The sequence below is a fragment of the Morchella importuna genome, assembly GCF_003444635.1.
Source record: "Morchella importuna strain M04M26 chromosome Unknown Morimp01GS017, whole genome shotgun sequence".
In the NCBI taxonomy this organism is placed as follows: Eukaryota; Fungi; Ascomycota; class Pezizomycetes; order Pezizales; family Morchellaceae; genus Morchella; species Morchella importuna.
Window position 1 is genome coordinate 245360 of NW_025763414.1, and position 16194 is coordinate 261553.

General features: G+C 49.3%; 3 protein-coding genes across 3 annotated transcripts; 2 read left to right on the forward strand and 1 right to left on the reverse strand.

The window, feature by feature from the left end:
• Positions 1–4173: 4173 nt before the first annotated feature.
• LAJ45_05973 (uncharacterized protein) lies at positions 4174–6280 on the forward strand (the record flags this gene model as incomplete). Its single annotated transcript, XM_046115541.1, has 3 exons — positions 4174–5250; positions 5322–5483; positions 5558–6280. The coding sequence occupies 3 exons, from the start codon at positions 4174–4176 to the stop codon at positions 6278–6280; spliced, it is 1962 nt and encodes a 653-aa protein (XP_045971125.1).
• Positions 6281–8978: 2698 nt separating this feature from the next.
• LAJ45_05974 (uncharacterized protein) lies at positions 8979–12495 on the reverse strand (the record flags this gene model as incomplete). The annotated part of the gene is made up of 5 exons (XM_046115542.1): positions 8979–9092; positions 9176–9215; positions 9281–11287; positions 11343–12141; positions 12210–12495. The coding sequence occupies 5 exons, from the start codon at positions 12493–12495 to the stop codon at positions 8979–8981; spliced, it is 3246 nt and encodes a 1081-aa protein (XP_045971126.1).
• A 190-nt stretch (positions 12496–12685) lies between these two features.
• Positions 12686–15132, forward strand: LAJ45_05975 (uncharacterized protein; the record flags this gene model as incomplete). The annotated part of the gene is made up of 5 exons (XM_046115543.1): positions 12686–13075; positions 13142–13839; positions 13891–14876; positions 14929–14930; positions 15001–15132. The coding sequence occupies 5 exons, from the start codon at positions 12686–12688 to the stop codon at positions 15130–15132; spliced, it is 2208 nt and encodes a 735-aa protein (XP_045971127.1).
• Between the last annotated feature and the right edge of the window lie 1062 nt (positions 15133–16194).

The window sequence follows — 16194 nt, forward strand, 5'->3', positions numbered from 1 at the left end:
GAGCTGACTTTTACGAGCCTTCTGCCATCTTGGTTGCTGCTCGGCGAAACTGTCAGTGTCTTTCTGGCTCAACTATTCCGGTAACATCTGGAGGCAGTCGCTGGAACTATAGTGTACTGGTGGGATTGATGGCCTGCATGGTGACCATCTCGCCGTCTCGGGGGTTTCCCACACCCGTTGCAATGCATTATGCTCCGCTAGACGCGCACAAGGGTTGTATAGTCAAGAGTTCAAGCCGGCTTAAGTAGCCTTGAAACCCTTCTCGACCAGGATGCGACACTATTTGTTTCAAAGACACCATCTATCACTAAATAGAGCATGGCCCACAGACCGAGCCAGGTCAATATTTTAGCAAGCCAAGCTCCCAAGTCGAGTCAATATGTGGAATGAATGCTAGAGTGCTGCGGAGTATGAAAAATAAACAAAACGTTACTTGAATACTAATCCAAGGATTTCAGGTGATTCGCTGATGGAGAAGCTTCAAAACTAGAAACGTTCGATGGGTCAGCTTAGAAAATACTAGAGCCAGCGTAGCCCTAGAGATTGATAATCTGTACTGCGCTAGAATGTAAATATCGAGGATCCAAAATTTCAGGAAAGCCCAAAACTCTCAGAGCTGACTGGCGTCGGCATCCGAGTACAGTGAACATACTCGGGTCCTTTTTAGGCAGCAGGCGACCTATAAGACAAAGTTTCGGGCCGTTAATACTATCCTGAGTAAGTTAGACGAGGATTCTAACGATGGTGGCATATATGGGTTGAGACGGCCTTGCATTCGTTAGGTCTCGAAACGTGCTGATCCTTTTTCGGGCCGGGGGTGAGGCTTTACTAATAAATTATTTGACTAAAGACATTCGCTACGTCCGACCACTGGCTTCAGTTTACGAAAAATGGGTCAGTATCCACAGCTTAAGCCTTAAGGGACAGAGCTGTCTACTGGGACAGAACGTGCCGGGCTAAAGTAGGAATAAGGACGGCTCTGACCGGCCAATTGTAGTACAGAGTGTTCTCAACCCTAACCAATCAACCGCTAGCCCCAGCCAAAAACCAATCAACCGCTGACCGTAGCCCTAACCCTAACCAACCAGAAAAAAAGTGCAAAAGCTTCTCTTAAACGCCTGAGATTTTCAAACAGAATAACACATCTAACCATACTCTTGTTAAGAGTACAATATACATGGACTAATTACGACTACCTTCGTGTGGGAATAAATATTTACCTGGAAGTGGCCGGCTCTCTCCGTCATAACAATAGGAAATAAGCTTGAGTAAAACCAACTTACGGTGTGTAAAGCTGCTCTAGGCTCAGCTGGACGGAGCGGACTCGTCAAATAATCAGCCTGAGTAAAGATCTGAGAACAACTCCCCTTTCACTGAATAAAGATATAAGGACCGTACTATATATGGAAAACCGTTCGATATGATTGACTAGATTAGAGATGTTCCAGCTCACTACCAAAGCTGGGCCACTGGATGGAGAGTCACTGAGTAAAGGGCATATATATTCTGATCGAACTACCTACTCGTCAACGCCCCATTCCTTAACGCTGATATCTACGGCGCTCTTCACATCAACGGGGACAGATTTTGGACTAATTTGGCGGATTAATTTCTCTATCATTGTTGTAAGATGGTTCTTGTGCACAGTACTCGAAGATCAATTCAGAGATTCTATATCGTCTCGACGTCAGCTTCGTGTAGTAAGGTTTAATCTTGTAATCTGGTTTTTTTTTCCTTCTCTTTCACACGCCCTCCGCTACACGTAGAGTATATCATCTATTCCCCGTCGGCTTCATCCATTAATTCGATCTTTGAGTTAAAAACGTGAAATTATATAATTATTAGCCTCCAGCATACCCCCCCCCCCCCCCGGCTTTGACGTTACCCACCTCGCGCTACAGACCCGGTAAATATCAGTGGTGGGACAAGACAGTCTAGTTGTGGCACCATCCCGTTGCTCAATGGGCCGCCCCAGTTAAAAAAAAATAATTGACGATTAGGGCGCGTTAACCAGTAGGCTAGAACAGTGTAACCTGATGCCCACTACTTGGCTGGAAATGATATTTACGACGCCAAGACTAACTTGGTGGAACCTAACCCTGTTGGGCGCACTAGGATTCGGTTCCTTAAACCCTGGCCATGGGGCCGAATTGGGATCGGCTCTCCATAGGTACTGAAGTCTCCAACTCTCTGAGTTATAATGTAGGAAACGAGTGTAATAAAGGGTTTGAGTGCTGCTGGTTACATGGAGGTACAATTCGGCATGACAGTTTGAGGGTTGTGGCGGTACCGGTCAGTCCAAATCGAAATCGTGACTGAACCAGATATAGTGTGTAGCCGTACTCTGCTAAACGTAGTTGCTGTTTACCCCGCCCTCGAGTTCCTTATAACGCGGCAGAGAGCTCCGCTTTTTCCGCTAGAGGCAAGTAGAGAATGAACGGCAACTGCGTTCAACTGAGCACACATCACCATATCTGATTCGGCCACGATTTCCATTTGGACTGACCAGTACCGGGTAAGGGGTAAAAGGAACAATATATCTCATAATCCGGTGCTTAGATGCTGTCTATTTGACAGAATATTATAATCACTAAAAGAGGAAGGGTGGCAGCCGAATATGTGTGTGATCCAGACACAAGCCACAGCTGAAAATACGCCGCCCGAATCAATAGGCAGCTTTAACGGACTATGGGATATCTCCACTGATCTTGAGTACAACTGGAAACGCTATACGCGTACTCTATCATGACTGACGAGGTGGCGGTTGAGAGGGTTTTGGTGCATATAAAAGAGGACCAATCGTGAGTTGTCATAAAACAGCGAAATGAAATGTGGCCTTCAAAACGAAATGTGGCCAAAACCTCGCCATGCTGTTACCCTGAGTCGAAGATGTATTCCACTCGTTTCTTCTCTCTGTCCTTCTCTTCTTTCTCTCCTTGCGAGTGACGGCGGTGAGGAGGATATCGTGTGTTTTCGTTTCTTTTGTATTTTCCTTTTTTTTTTATTGGTTGTTTCTTCAGTTGGGTCGTTTGGTTATTTTTCTATTTTTTTTCTTTTCTTTACTTATCTAGCTTTCTTTTCTGTCATTTCTCTTTTGGTGTCTCCGTGTACTGTTTGGTCTCAGCTCACTTCTTACATTTCTTTTGTTTCTCTTGCGCCTTGTTTTATTTCATTTAATTCTTTTATTTGTTTTATTTCTGTACTACCAAGTCGTCTATATTTCCTCACCCATCAAGATCCCTCCGTCCCCCACCTGTTTTGCTTTCTTCTATTTCCATCTCTCCACTATATCATGTTGTGTGGATCGCTCATGTCACTGAGGTTAATAAAGTTAGTCATGTAGTACTCGTGAGGTCTTTCGAGTGCAACATCCCTAAGGCTAGAAACGGGTGTGTCTCATGGCATGCTACGTGTAGCTAGTGATGACTTTGGCAATTCCTTTAAGTTGGCACGCGTACGTTCGTTCTCACTTCATATGAGGCTTGTGCAGTCTTAAATACCGGTGTTTTGGGCTAGACCAACGAGCGAGTCCCTGTCAAGACCACAAAATAGCAGGTTTGCAAAATCATTGACACCTTGTGTTCCGAGTTGCACAAAGCCAGGGTTAGGTGTGCCTCTGGGGTTAGGGTTCCTGTCGATCAATAGATTTCCAAACAAGCCATTTCCAAGCCCTTCTCGATCCTCGGCGGTCAGTATCGCAGAGATCGGGGATTGTGTTCCGCTGCCACCAATGGCCAACTATATGTAATCATTACCGCACCTAGCCAGCCTGTATGCACAGCCAGCTGTGGGTGCTGTGGGGGTTGTAGATGGAGAGATCCCTCGTCTTCAGATACTCGGTTGGAGAGATACCTACTTTACTTACCTTCCTTCCCTTCCTTCCTTGCCTGGAGAGCTGCCGTTGCACAGCGCTTGTGTTCGCCCCAAAGCAGCTAGGCCAGCCAGCCCCTTGCTGTTTCGCGTGCCCTTGAACTTGAACTTGAACTTGAACGGGAGCAGAGCAGCTTTAAACTCAGAAGAGAGAGAGAGAGAGAGAGAGAGAGACACAACAACCCCAGATGGCACACACCTGAACAATCATTCACCCACACCCACACCCCCCCCCCCCCGAATACACACATTATATAGATACACAAACATCCCCCCCAAACCCACTCCCCCACACACTCCCCAATGGCGCACACCTACTCCGCCGCGCCCACCCGCGACTCCCTCGAGCTCGCCTCCCTCGCCTCCTCCTCCCCCGCTGACACCTCCCCGCGCTCCTCAACCTCCTCGCGCTCCGGCGCCGCCTCCTCCCGCCGCCTCTCCACCTCCTCCTCCACAAACCCAAACTCCCCCACCGCTGAGCACCGCCCCCGCAACTTCCGCACATACAGCGTCTCCTCCGCATTCGACTTCAACGCGCACCTCGTCCCCCTCACCACATCGTCCGACGCCCGAGGCCTCGCATCGTCGTCCGCCGCCGCCGTGCCGGGGTCCCTCGAGAAGCAGAAGACGCTGTCGTATCTTAATGGCTTATCGCTGCTGATTGGGCTGCAGATTGGATCGGGTATCTTCTCGTCGCCCAGCCAGGTAAACAACCATGTGCCCTCCCCGGGCGTCGCGCTCATCGTGTGGGCCGTGGCAGGAGTGCTGGCGTGGACGGGCGCCGCGAGCTATGCCGAGCTCGGCGGCGCGATCCCGCTGAATGGTGGAAGCGGCGTGTATCTGCGGCATTGCTTTGGCGAGCTCGCGGGGTTCCTGTACAGCTGGACGGCGGTGATTGTGCTGAAGCCGGGCAGCGCGGCGATTATTGCAATCATCTCGGGGGAGTATTTCAACAGTGTTGTGTTTGGACTGCTACCTGGCGGAGGAGGAGGAGGAGGAGGCGGTGGGGAAGGGGAGGGAGAGGGAAGGGGGCAGCCGAGTGAGGTGGCGAATAAGGTCACGGCGGGGCTGCTGCTGCTGCTGGTGACGGCGCTGAATATGTTTTCGACGAGACTGACGACGCGGATTTCGGACTCGCTGCTGTTTCTGAAGGTGGGGAGTTTGCTGGCGATTACGGTGATTGGGATTGTGGTGGCGGCGACGGGGTTGAATGGCGATGGGAAGGGCGCGAGTCGGGAGTGGAGGGAGATGGGCTGGTTTGAGAGCCGGGAGAGCGCCGGGGGTGCGGTGGAGGGCGCAGGGGACACGGCGGTGGGCGGGCTGGGCGAGTATGCGATTGCGCTGTATGCCGGGCTGTGGGCGTTTGATGGGTGGGATAATGTGAGTTTTCTGTTCTGGGTGGGGAAATGATATGATGTGAGGATATTAACAGGGAGCGCCAATGATCACAGGTCAACTTTGTCACCGGCGAGATGAAGAACGCAAAGCGCGACCTCCCCCGCGTCATCCACAGCGCAATGCCCATCGTCATCGCCTCGTACCTGCTCGCAAACGTCGCCTACTACCTCGTTCTCCCCGCCTCCACAATCAGCCAGTCCAACACCATCGCCGTCGTTTGTCCCCCCCCCCCTCCCTCCCCTCTCCCTCTTCGCCTTTTAACAGCATCTAACTAACACACCCCGGGCAGGCATTCGGAACCAAAGTCTTCGGCCGCATCGGCGGCCTCGTCTTCGCCCTCACCGTCTCCCTCTCCTGCTTCGGCGCCCTCAACGCCACAACCTTCACCTCCGGCCGCCTCATCTACGCCGCCGGCAAAGAGGGCTACCTCCCCCCCATCTTCGGTACCCTCGGCCTGCGCCCACCACCCACCGACATCCCGCGCCCCACACGGCTCCCCCCCTCCTCCACTTCCACACCATCCCTCTGGTCCCGCACGCTCTCGCGTATCCGCCCCCGCTCCGCCTCCTCCGCCTCAGCACACCACCACCCGCAGCAGGCCCCGCCGTGGAGCAAAACACCCATCTACGCAATGCTGCTCAACGCCACAATCACATGCCTGTACATTGCCGTGGGCGAGTTTGGCACGCTGCTGACGTTCTATGGCGTCGCCGGGTACACGTTTTATTTCTTGACGGTGCTGGGGCTGGTGGTGCTGCGGGTGAAGGAGCCGGCGCTGGAGAGGAGTTATAGGACGTGGGTGAGTACGCCGATTGTGTTTTGCTGCGTGAGTCTGTTTTTGGTGAGTCGGAGTGTGTTTGGGCGGCCGGTGCAGACGCTGGTGGTGTGTGCGTTTGTGGCGGCGGGGGTGCCGGTGTATTGGTGGAGGGTGGGCGGGGGGGTGGAGGGGGGCATGGGGTGGTGGAAGGGGAAGGGTTGGGGGAGGGGGTGGTGGGGGAGGGGACGGGGATAGTGGGTGGTGGGGTTTTTGTTCGCTGTTGTGGGTTTGTTTTCGTTTGTTTTCTTTGTTTTTTTTACTGTGTGTTTATCATTTCCCTCCCCCCCCCAACCCATATCGTACCCCTATCACTTCATTTATATACCCCCAGCCAGGACACCAAGCCGGCCGGTGGCACCTTCGATTCAGCTTTTATGCGACACGCATACACATACCAGAGAAACGTGGAGAAACGTGGAGAAACGTGGTGGTTAGTTAGTTATTCCAGCCCTTCTCGTCTTATATTATCCCTTCTTGTTTTAAGCCTGTCTTTTCCAACTAGTCTAGTCTTGTCTTTTCCAGTCTTGTCACGTCATGATAGAAACGCACGCAACGGAGAAAATTTGTATGTTGGTGGTTTTTAGTAGTAGTTAGTTAGTTAGTTGGTGGTTGGTGGTGGTTGGTGGTGGGTAGTTGTAGAGTAGAGTAGAGTGGATAATGAATGATAGAATTGACGGCATGTTTCATGGCTTTTAGTCTCGTGAGCCCCTGGGGGGGGGGGGGGGGGGGGCGTTTCCAGACTGGAAAATGATTTGTTTGACACATATCACCTGTCTTGGTCGGTATATACTAAGGACTCATTTACACGGAGGTACATCTATACCCGGATTTATGTTTTTAAAGCTATTTAACAGCACTTACCTCAATACATACAACCACCCGTTCACCAAAGCCACGAGAGGAAACTAACAGCAAACAGACAACCCAGACACCACAGTCCTCAAGACTACCAAAACCACACTCTCGAGTTCAATCTTTCGCACTTCCGGTGGGGAGTTGTAATTAGATGAGGGCAGGTTTGTGGCGGAGCTAGTGTGGTGGCGCGTCATGGGATGTCACTCGATCATTTTCCGCGACGGTGTGAAGGGTTTTCTTGTAGATGTGCTCGGAAGACCCCTCTCTTCTTTTCTGGGGGGGTGGGAGGTTGCGTATTGTGCTCTTGTTGTGTGCTTTGATAGCTGTGGGCGGAATGGAGCGGGGGAGGTCGCACGTTGGGATGTAAATATATTTGGAAATCTTGAAATCTGTGGATGCCAAGGGTTGGGACTGTCTTGACTGTTGGTGTGGCCTGGGTGGTTTTTAACCCGGGGGGGGGGGGGGGGTGCTGCTTGAGTGGAGGAGCTTGATGGGTGGAGGTGGCTATGGCGCAGAACTGTACATGTGCCTTACCGTCTACAGCGATTGCTACAGTCGGCCATCCTTTCAACACCACATCCTACAAACACCACTTCAACTACAACACAAACACAAACACAACCACAACCACAACCACCATCCATCTCCCACACCACACTACATAACATAAAGGAACGTATCCCCCCTCCCCCCCCTCCCCTCCCCTCCTCATCTCCCTCCGCAACCACAAGCACGCCGTCCGCCGGACCCACGCTTGCCGCCACAGCGGGACCGAACGGACGGGCCGGCTCGGCCCTCCGACCTCATCCTCGTACACGTGGTGCCCATCTGCTCCAGCGGCCCGCTGGGTCCTCGTCTGGCTAGCAATGGGATCTGGTTCATTCTCCACCACCCTGTCCTCTGGTGGGAGCGGTGTGGTGGGGAAGGTGGAGAGGTGTTGAGTGAGTGAGTGAGTGCTAATGATATGGGGGTGGGATAGGATTGTGGTATTGCGGTAGGTCCTGGTTTAGTTACGGTAGGTGCTGGTTTGAGCATGGGTGCAGAGGCGGTGGAGTGTCGGGGGTGCTAGACGGCGACATTGATAGCCGGATGGGCTGGATGGGTGGTGGGTTTGCCCTCATCGGATGTGAATGGGAGGCTGGTGGGTAGAGGCCTGTAAAGTATTTCCTGCTCCCCTTCTCCCCCTCGCTTTGCTATAACTAAGACAAGCTGACGAGGTGGTCTAGATAGTCCGCACGCAAGCTAAAAGGTGTAGCCATACCATGGGGAACAACAAAGCTCTATCTAGCTGTCTAAATAGCTGGGTAGCATCATAACACGATCAGTCAGCTATGGCTGATGGGTGTAGCTACGTTCCTCCAGTTGTGCCTGAGCTGCTAGCTACTGCCGGTTGGGGGGCTTCTGTAGGTCGATCTTTCCGTACGCTACAAAATCCCTTTGACAACTGCTGGGAGCTATGTGGGTTGTTGCTTAAGGCTATCTTGTCTCTGTGTGTATGGACATGGATATGGAAATGGTCGGAGCACGTCTGTGTGGTTACGTTACTGAGGGGTGTATACAGCTGTTGGTTGACTACCCACCTTTTTCTTTCGGGGGGTTGACTGTGCTGGTGGATGAGGCTTGCTTGAGGAGATATGGTAAGCTGGGTAGGTCGGAAAGTGGGGGGAAATACCGTGTGGTTGGGATGGATTCTCGTTGCTTAGCTGGATAGGCTGGGAGGAATGGGTGAGGCGTGGTGATTCTGCCGTAACTTCTCTCATTACAGAGTCGCAGTATGTACGTCTGGATGTGTACCTTTGCTTACAATGAAGATCTTATTGTTAAAGGTTGAGATTGCGATGTCTGGCCCCTTCAATGTACCACATACACAGTTCTCTCCCGCCGGTAGCAACATACCACGCATAACATCTTGAAATATAGAAACAACCCTTAACAACAAACTCATCCACCACAGAAACAAAATCATGTCCAAAGAAACCTTTCCAAACAGAGCCAGCCTACAGAAATACAACCCAATCCTCCACCGCCTTCGAATGAGTCATGAACTATCACTCGCCCCACCGAAGTCCGAAGTCCCAATCCCGCCGCCCCGAACGTATCCATGTCGAAAGAGTGAGTTGCAGGTGGTCTCATATGCTGGGAGAATACCTTTCTAGTGCAGTTAGTTACGGATTGACGTGATATTTCCCGGGGCGAGTGTAATGTGCAGAGGGCTATCCATCTCCGCGCACTCACGTTATTTTTCACTCCTAGGGCTTCTCCAAGGCACCTTTCTCTTTAAGGAGTTTTACGATGTGGAGTTGGTTCCCACTCCTGGCTGCCTGCAAAGCGTTTCCGTACCTCCTTCCCTGGGCGTTGACGTCGGCACCACGTTCAATAAGAAGCTGCACGATCTTCTCGCGGCCCCTATAAGCTGCTGCCTGCAAAGCGTTTCCGTACTCCCCTCCCTGGGCGTTGACGTCGGCACCACGTTCAATAAGAAGCTGCACGATCTTCTCGTTGTCCATATAAACTGCTGCCTGCAAAGCGTTTCCGTACTCCCCTCCCTCGGCGTTGACGTCGGCACCACGTTCAATAAGAAGCTGCACGATCTTCTCGTGGCCCATACAAGCTGCTGCCTGCAAAGCGTTTCCGTGCTCCCCTCCCTGGGCGTTGACGTCGGCACCACGTTCAATAAGAAGCTGCACGATCTTCTCGCGGCCCCTATAAACTGCTGCCTGCAAAGCGTTTCCGAACTCCCCTCCTTGGGCGTTGACGTCGGCACCACGTTCAATAAGAAGCTGCACGATCTTCTCGCGGCCCATACAAGCTGCTGCCTGCAAAGTGTTTCCGTACACCCCTCCCTGGGCGTTGACGTCGGCACCACGTTCAATAAGAAGCTGCACGATCTTCTCGCGGCCCATATAAGCTGCTGCCTGCAAAGCGTTTCCGTACACCCCTCCCTGGGCGTTGACGTCGGCACCACGTTCAATAAGAAGCTGCACAGTCTTTTCGTTGGGCTCAGTAGCTGCTGCCTGCAAAGCGTTTCCGTACTCCCCTCCCTGGGCGTTGACGTCGGCACCACGTTCAATAAGAAGCTGCACGATCTTCTCGTGGTCCATACAAGCTGCTGCCTGCAAAGTGTTTCCGTAGTACCCTCCCTGGGCGTTGACGTCGGCTCCTATCTCAACGAGCATCTCCACCAGTTTTTCGTATCCATTTTCGGCTGCTGATATCAACACCTGATCGTAATCATTTGGTTCTGTCAACTTCGAGCTTAAATTAACATTTCCCATCTCTTGTATTATATGCGCCTTAAGCTCTTGCGCCCTACTCGAAGTCTCGAGGTACAGCGGCTTCGTATTATCAATAGCGTTTTCGACTTGCTGTACAGGGCGGGATCTCGACTGCCTGGAATATATTGCCCAGAATTTATGTGATGCTCCATCATTCTGTTCCTTCTCCTCGCCTACGGCGGAAACAACCCACTTGAAGTTCTTCACATCCTTCTCACTCTTGTTTAGTTTGTCCTCTTGTTTTCTCAGATGTCTGAGTTGGTATTTCCCAAGCTTAGATATACAAGTGTCAATATCCCTCCCGGGTTCATCATGCTTCTTGATATGTTTTTCTGTTTCCTCTGGGGAAATGCTCATAGTTATAGGATCGCAAGTCTCCCATTCGTTTTTCCATGGGAGAGCACTGGATCTTTTCTGAAAGCAAACATAACGAGTGATCGGTGATGGAGCATCTTGGACAATCGCCGGGTTTTTGTTTTTGTTTAATTCATTAATTGCATGGACAATCGCCGGGTCAGATTCCAATGTCTCAGCTATTTCTTCGGTAATCTCGTCCCCGGCATCAAGAATATTGTCGGCGCTTCCCTGAGATGGGTCTGAGTCAAAATCTAGTTCGACCTCGTTCAAATCATCCTCCATTCCCTCTTCATCTGACCTTGAAGCTTGAGCCCCTAAAGATTCTCCATGGCCATCTGTTTCCTCGACCGTTTTTGGGAGCGTGAATAATGCCAATTGCTGCATATGACGTGCTAGGTGACTCTTCAAACGATGAGAAGTATGATTTTCCCCGCACAAAGGGCAAATTTGTTCCAGATCGATAGCTCTTTCGCATCTCTCGGCCATGGCAGGCATTTGTGCCTCGGTAAACAATTTGGGATGGCTTTGTCTCAGGTGGTTTTCGAAAATTGTTTTATTGCTCAAAGACTGGCGGCAAGTATTGCAGAACCATTCTCTTCTATGTACTTCAACCTCATGATTATACCAATCGTGCCGAGTATCAAATAGTCGATCGGGTTTAAGGCAATCCTCGAACGTACAAACATAAGGTCGCAGATCCCGATATACATGTTTTCTCAACGTCAGATTTTAGTATATGAGGCATCATGTTCAAGACATTATGATCTTACATCCAAAGGTTCCTACTGCTCACACTGATGATGGAGTAACAATACGGACACTCGAAAGGTTTGCCGTCAAGGGTTTCTGCGGCATTGGGGGGAAGAGGTACATGAATAGTACTCCTTGCCCCTCCTGTGGAGGTTGCATATGAGGTCTGTGATAGGGCATCATCAAGGGTAATTACTTCGACCGTCTGATCTGATGGGCCCTGTACATATGTTGAAATAGTTGTTTGCGTGTTTTCTGTTTCGGCAATAGTGCCGGGGCCTTTCTCAATCTGAGAACGACGTTCTGATAAGTCTTCTTCGTCATCTTTTGTGATTTTTAATTCATTATCTCCACTATTCTCATCCTTCTGGTCGTAGTGAATGGTTGGAAATCTCTTCGGCAGTGAAAAGTCGATATATTGAGCTAATTTACCATGATGCCTTTCATGGTACTTTAAGAGTTGTCGACGCTTAGTATTCGCTTTTCCAAGGCGAGCTTGTAGAAAATCTTGTGCCCCGGGAAATTTTTCACGGGCGTGTTGAATATCAAAAAACTCAAAATGTGATATTTTGATAGATGCGCATTTTTGGAGTCTGTCGCGCGGGGCTGGATTACGTATGGTTATGGATAACTTGTATAAACAAGTGATAACATGACAGACTTCGCCGAAGCGTTCTTGGAGCTCAGTAAGTTCGGTGGTCGGATTTGGTTGCTCTTCGGGATCCTCTGTGGGGGCATCCTCCAGTGAATATATAGAAGAGCCCGGAGAAAATGATTGCTCATCGAAGGGTTTTCTCTCATGAGAAACAATTGAGATAGCTAGATGTTTGTTAGTCATATAATTTATCTAGGATCTCGTCGAATATAGGATCTGAATCATATTTTACCTTCTTTCAGAGCGTCGTCAAGGTCTCCCAGCAGGTCTCTTACGGTTTGGTGGACATGATATGCCTCCCTTAGTTTATGATCCAGAGAGACCTGTCCATTCCGGTGAGCCCCAGAATTTCCAGCCCAAACCCTAAAGCGTCCAAGTTCTTCTTCGAGGGCTGTTTTAGATAGCTGACTTGAAAAGTCGCAGTTGGGCTCTTGTAAGAGATTAAAGAGCTGGTTGAATGAGCCTACGCACACATCATATAAGGAAGCAATAGATAGAGTGCCAGTGCTGGATATCATACTGAAACGCTGGGTTTTATCGTGGTAGTAAAGGTTTGGAAAACCCAAAATACGCATAGATATGCGCACATTCCAAAATAGTAATTATTAGTCAGGTTTAGGGTTTCTAAGCTACCCCACTTCGGAATAACCCGGACAACAAGCGTTATCCTACAAATCTATCCAAAAGTTACGCTTTCGAATCTCAACCATGGTTACAGGCATCGAGACTGCTAGTCTTGCGCTAGCAATATTCCCGCTCGTCATAGAAGGCCTCAAATCTTATTCAAACGGTGCCAGAACGATCAAGGATATGTGGCGCTCTCAAGTGACCTTGAAGTCTCTGATAAGAGAGCTCAGAATGGAGAAATGCAAATTTGAGAACACCCTCACATCTCTTCTCGAAGGCGTCGCCTCAGATCAGCCAAATCTCCTGTTTTTAATGAATGATCCGGAGTGTAAATTCTGGTGCACGAAAGACTTCCAAGAAACCCTGAAATCTCGACTTCGTCCTGATATGGTCGAAGTGTATATAGAGGCCATGGAAGAGCTTTATTCTGCGCTTGAAAGCTTGACTAATAAGTTTGCGCTTGGAAGTGAAGTATATATGTCCTTTGCACTATTTGCCTTGAGCATAGGATGTTTATATGCTGATATCAAGCCTTAGTGTGAACCTGATGACAAAACTGCTTTGAAAAGAAAGTGGAAGATGATTCGACTTGTTCTTTCGAAAGCAGAGTACAAAGAACAACTGAATCAAATTTCCAAAATTAATACTGACCTCCAGACCCTTACTGGACAAACGAACGTTTCTGATACTACATTTTCCAACACTACCATAGCCCAGGCGACTACATCTGTAAAGAACTACAAGCGTATACGGGACCATGCGATGAGCCTTCATAGGGTCCTCAAAGAAAACCTCCAGCCTGTAGCACCATTTTGCCAATGCTCAACTCTCCACAATGCGAACTTGCAATTAGAAATGAGAAACGCAACGCTCAGACAGAAAGGATTTGGACATAGTACATCCATACGATTCCATGTCGTAATATCTTTTGAAAGAGCTGCCGGTACAGGAATACCTCTACTTCGTTCTTGGCGGGATTTAGAGCTCGAGCCTGTGGATAATGATAGGGAGGACAGAGAATCCTTGGCGAGCGAACAGGCGGGAAAGATCGATAGCTCTAGCTCTGGTGGGACTAGGGGTGCAGGTTTTCACTCACATGTGATACCCCCTTCCCCATCGGTGGCCGCAGAGGGGAATAAGAAACACGGGAAATCACGTTTTATATGGAATACTAAGAGCGGGGCAGGGGTAAATTCCCCCCCCCAAGAAGATGAAATGTTGAGTAAAACATCCAGGTGAGATCAAACCCAAAGTCTGGTCAGGATGCCTTTGTTAAAATATCTCAGCCTTCCTGAGCCACATAACACTATACAACGTACACGTGCCTCTACAAAGGCTTCGCTCAAATCATCTTTCCTAAAACATTTCAGCCTTCCTGAGCCACGCAACCCTATACAACATACACATGCCACTACAAAGGCTCCACCTAAATCATCTTTGCAGATACCAAGAAGTGAGAGTAGGCCTACAACGCCCAGAAAAGTCTCTTTCGCCGTCTCATCCACCCCCCCAATCTCTGTGGTGTCCAGAACACCTTCCAACCAAATCAAACACTTATGCTCAATCATACAGCAAGCAGAGAGTGATCAGTCTTGTCTTGGTGTCCTTGCAGATAAGAGCGGGCAGTATCTTGTCTGGCCGCTTATGTCATCCTCGCCGCCTGAATCGACTGACCTCATATCTCTTCACAACCTTCTTGATGAGGGCAAAATGCCGGCAAAAAGGGATACGTTAATTCTGGGAGTACAACTTGCTTCAACGGTTTTGCAGTTGCACAAAACCGGATGGTTGGCCGAGGACTGGAGTAGTAGGGACATATTCTTTCACCAGATTAACACTGAAGGCCTAGGAGGAGTACCAGATTTCAAAAAGCCTTTCGTCCGGCAATCGCCGGACTTAGACCCGAGTTTACAGCAAACACAAAGTAAAGAAGAGACTACAAAATCCGCCCTTATACCTCACGACCGGAGCCTCTTTTCCTTAGGCATTGTTCTCATAGAAATTTGGCACGGTTTTCTCTTAGAGAAGCTTCAAATTCGAACGGACGGGGATGAGTCCGGTTTCAATACAAATTACATGACTGCAATGCGATTAATTGGGGAAATATCGTCGAATGCTGGTGCAAAATATGGTGACGCCGTGAGACGGTGTATTCAAGGCCTTGATCACAGATCTGGAAGCTTAGACGTGGATGATTTCAAAACCGAAGTCCACATGAAAGTGGTCGCCCCGTTGATAGATAACTTGAAACATTTTTGCGACGAGGATATCAGTCAAATATTTCCAGAAAAGAGGAACATGTCGGCCTCTATCTAGTCATCCAGCGGTTTGTTAGATCCCAATTTACAGAGAGTTATGATTTCGATGAAGGATCTGACTGGTACGGTAATCTATAGAGTTTGTTCGAGTTCAATGTTTTGTGGAGATGGGGTTTGCAAACCTTTGTGTATTGTTATATGTTGGGATTGTCAATTTCACTGAATCTATTGCACTACTCTATTTTTCAAAAGGTACCATACGGGGAGTGATGGATATCATTAAATTAGTGAGAATACTTGGTTCTCATATCTCCGTCCCCAAACCGCACACATTTGGGGGGGGGGGGGGCACTACGTCTCTGGCAACGAAATTTGGACTATATATACTATTAATTAGAGGAACTGACAACGTTAGGCGTTTAATTCCTTCTATGTAATTCCACGCCACCTTATGACCTACAGGTATATTTATTTATCTCATTACATACCATATGCACAAAATAAACACATCCATGCATGGGGCATGAAGTCAATTGTATGTACTACCCGTATAGTAGTAATACTACGTGACTTCGGGGTTACGAACGCTACCGCCAATTCAATTCTGCGACTTACTAGAGTACAGGACGACTTCATATATGTATATTATATCCCCTACTATACTTGATCATGATATAACCCCCATCCAACCGGCCACACAGACACGTACACATATATAGAGCTCTATTCCCTATACGATTCGCCATGAAATACATTCTTACCACATTTATCCTCCCTTTCTGCATATTCCCCCACCTCACCACCGCCGTTAAACCTACACTCTGTGGAGGTATTGAATATGATATAGCAAAAGTACGTCTCCAAGCTACCATATATACTTATAGCTCTCCCTACGGTCTACTCTTCCTTCCTCACCTATTCCTATCAAACTAACCAAGGAAAACCCCCTCTACTAGTACGTCTGCATCAACGACCGGAAGCTATGTCCCACGGATGCTCCCGACCCCTGCGGACATGCATGTTTCAACGTCATGGGAGGGAAAGGACGCTACTTCTGCGATCCCCAGGGCTCGATTCTACGGGAGATGATAGCTGTGCCTATATCCACATCAACTGTAACCAGCGAAACACCTCCGGTTACTGTCACTACTATCATCTTTGTTAATAGGAGTGCCACTACAACGCCCAACCCTGGGGCAGTGTAAGTGGGGGCGTGATTTTCTTGGGAAGGGGGGGGGGGGGGGGTGGGGTTACGTTACATCTCATAATTATGAATTTCGAATTCGCTGGGTACTAGAGCTGTGCGGTATTTCTCGTGTTGGGGTGCACATG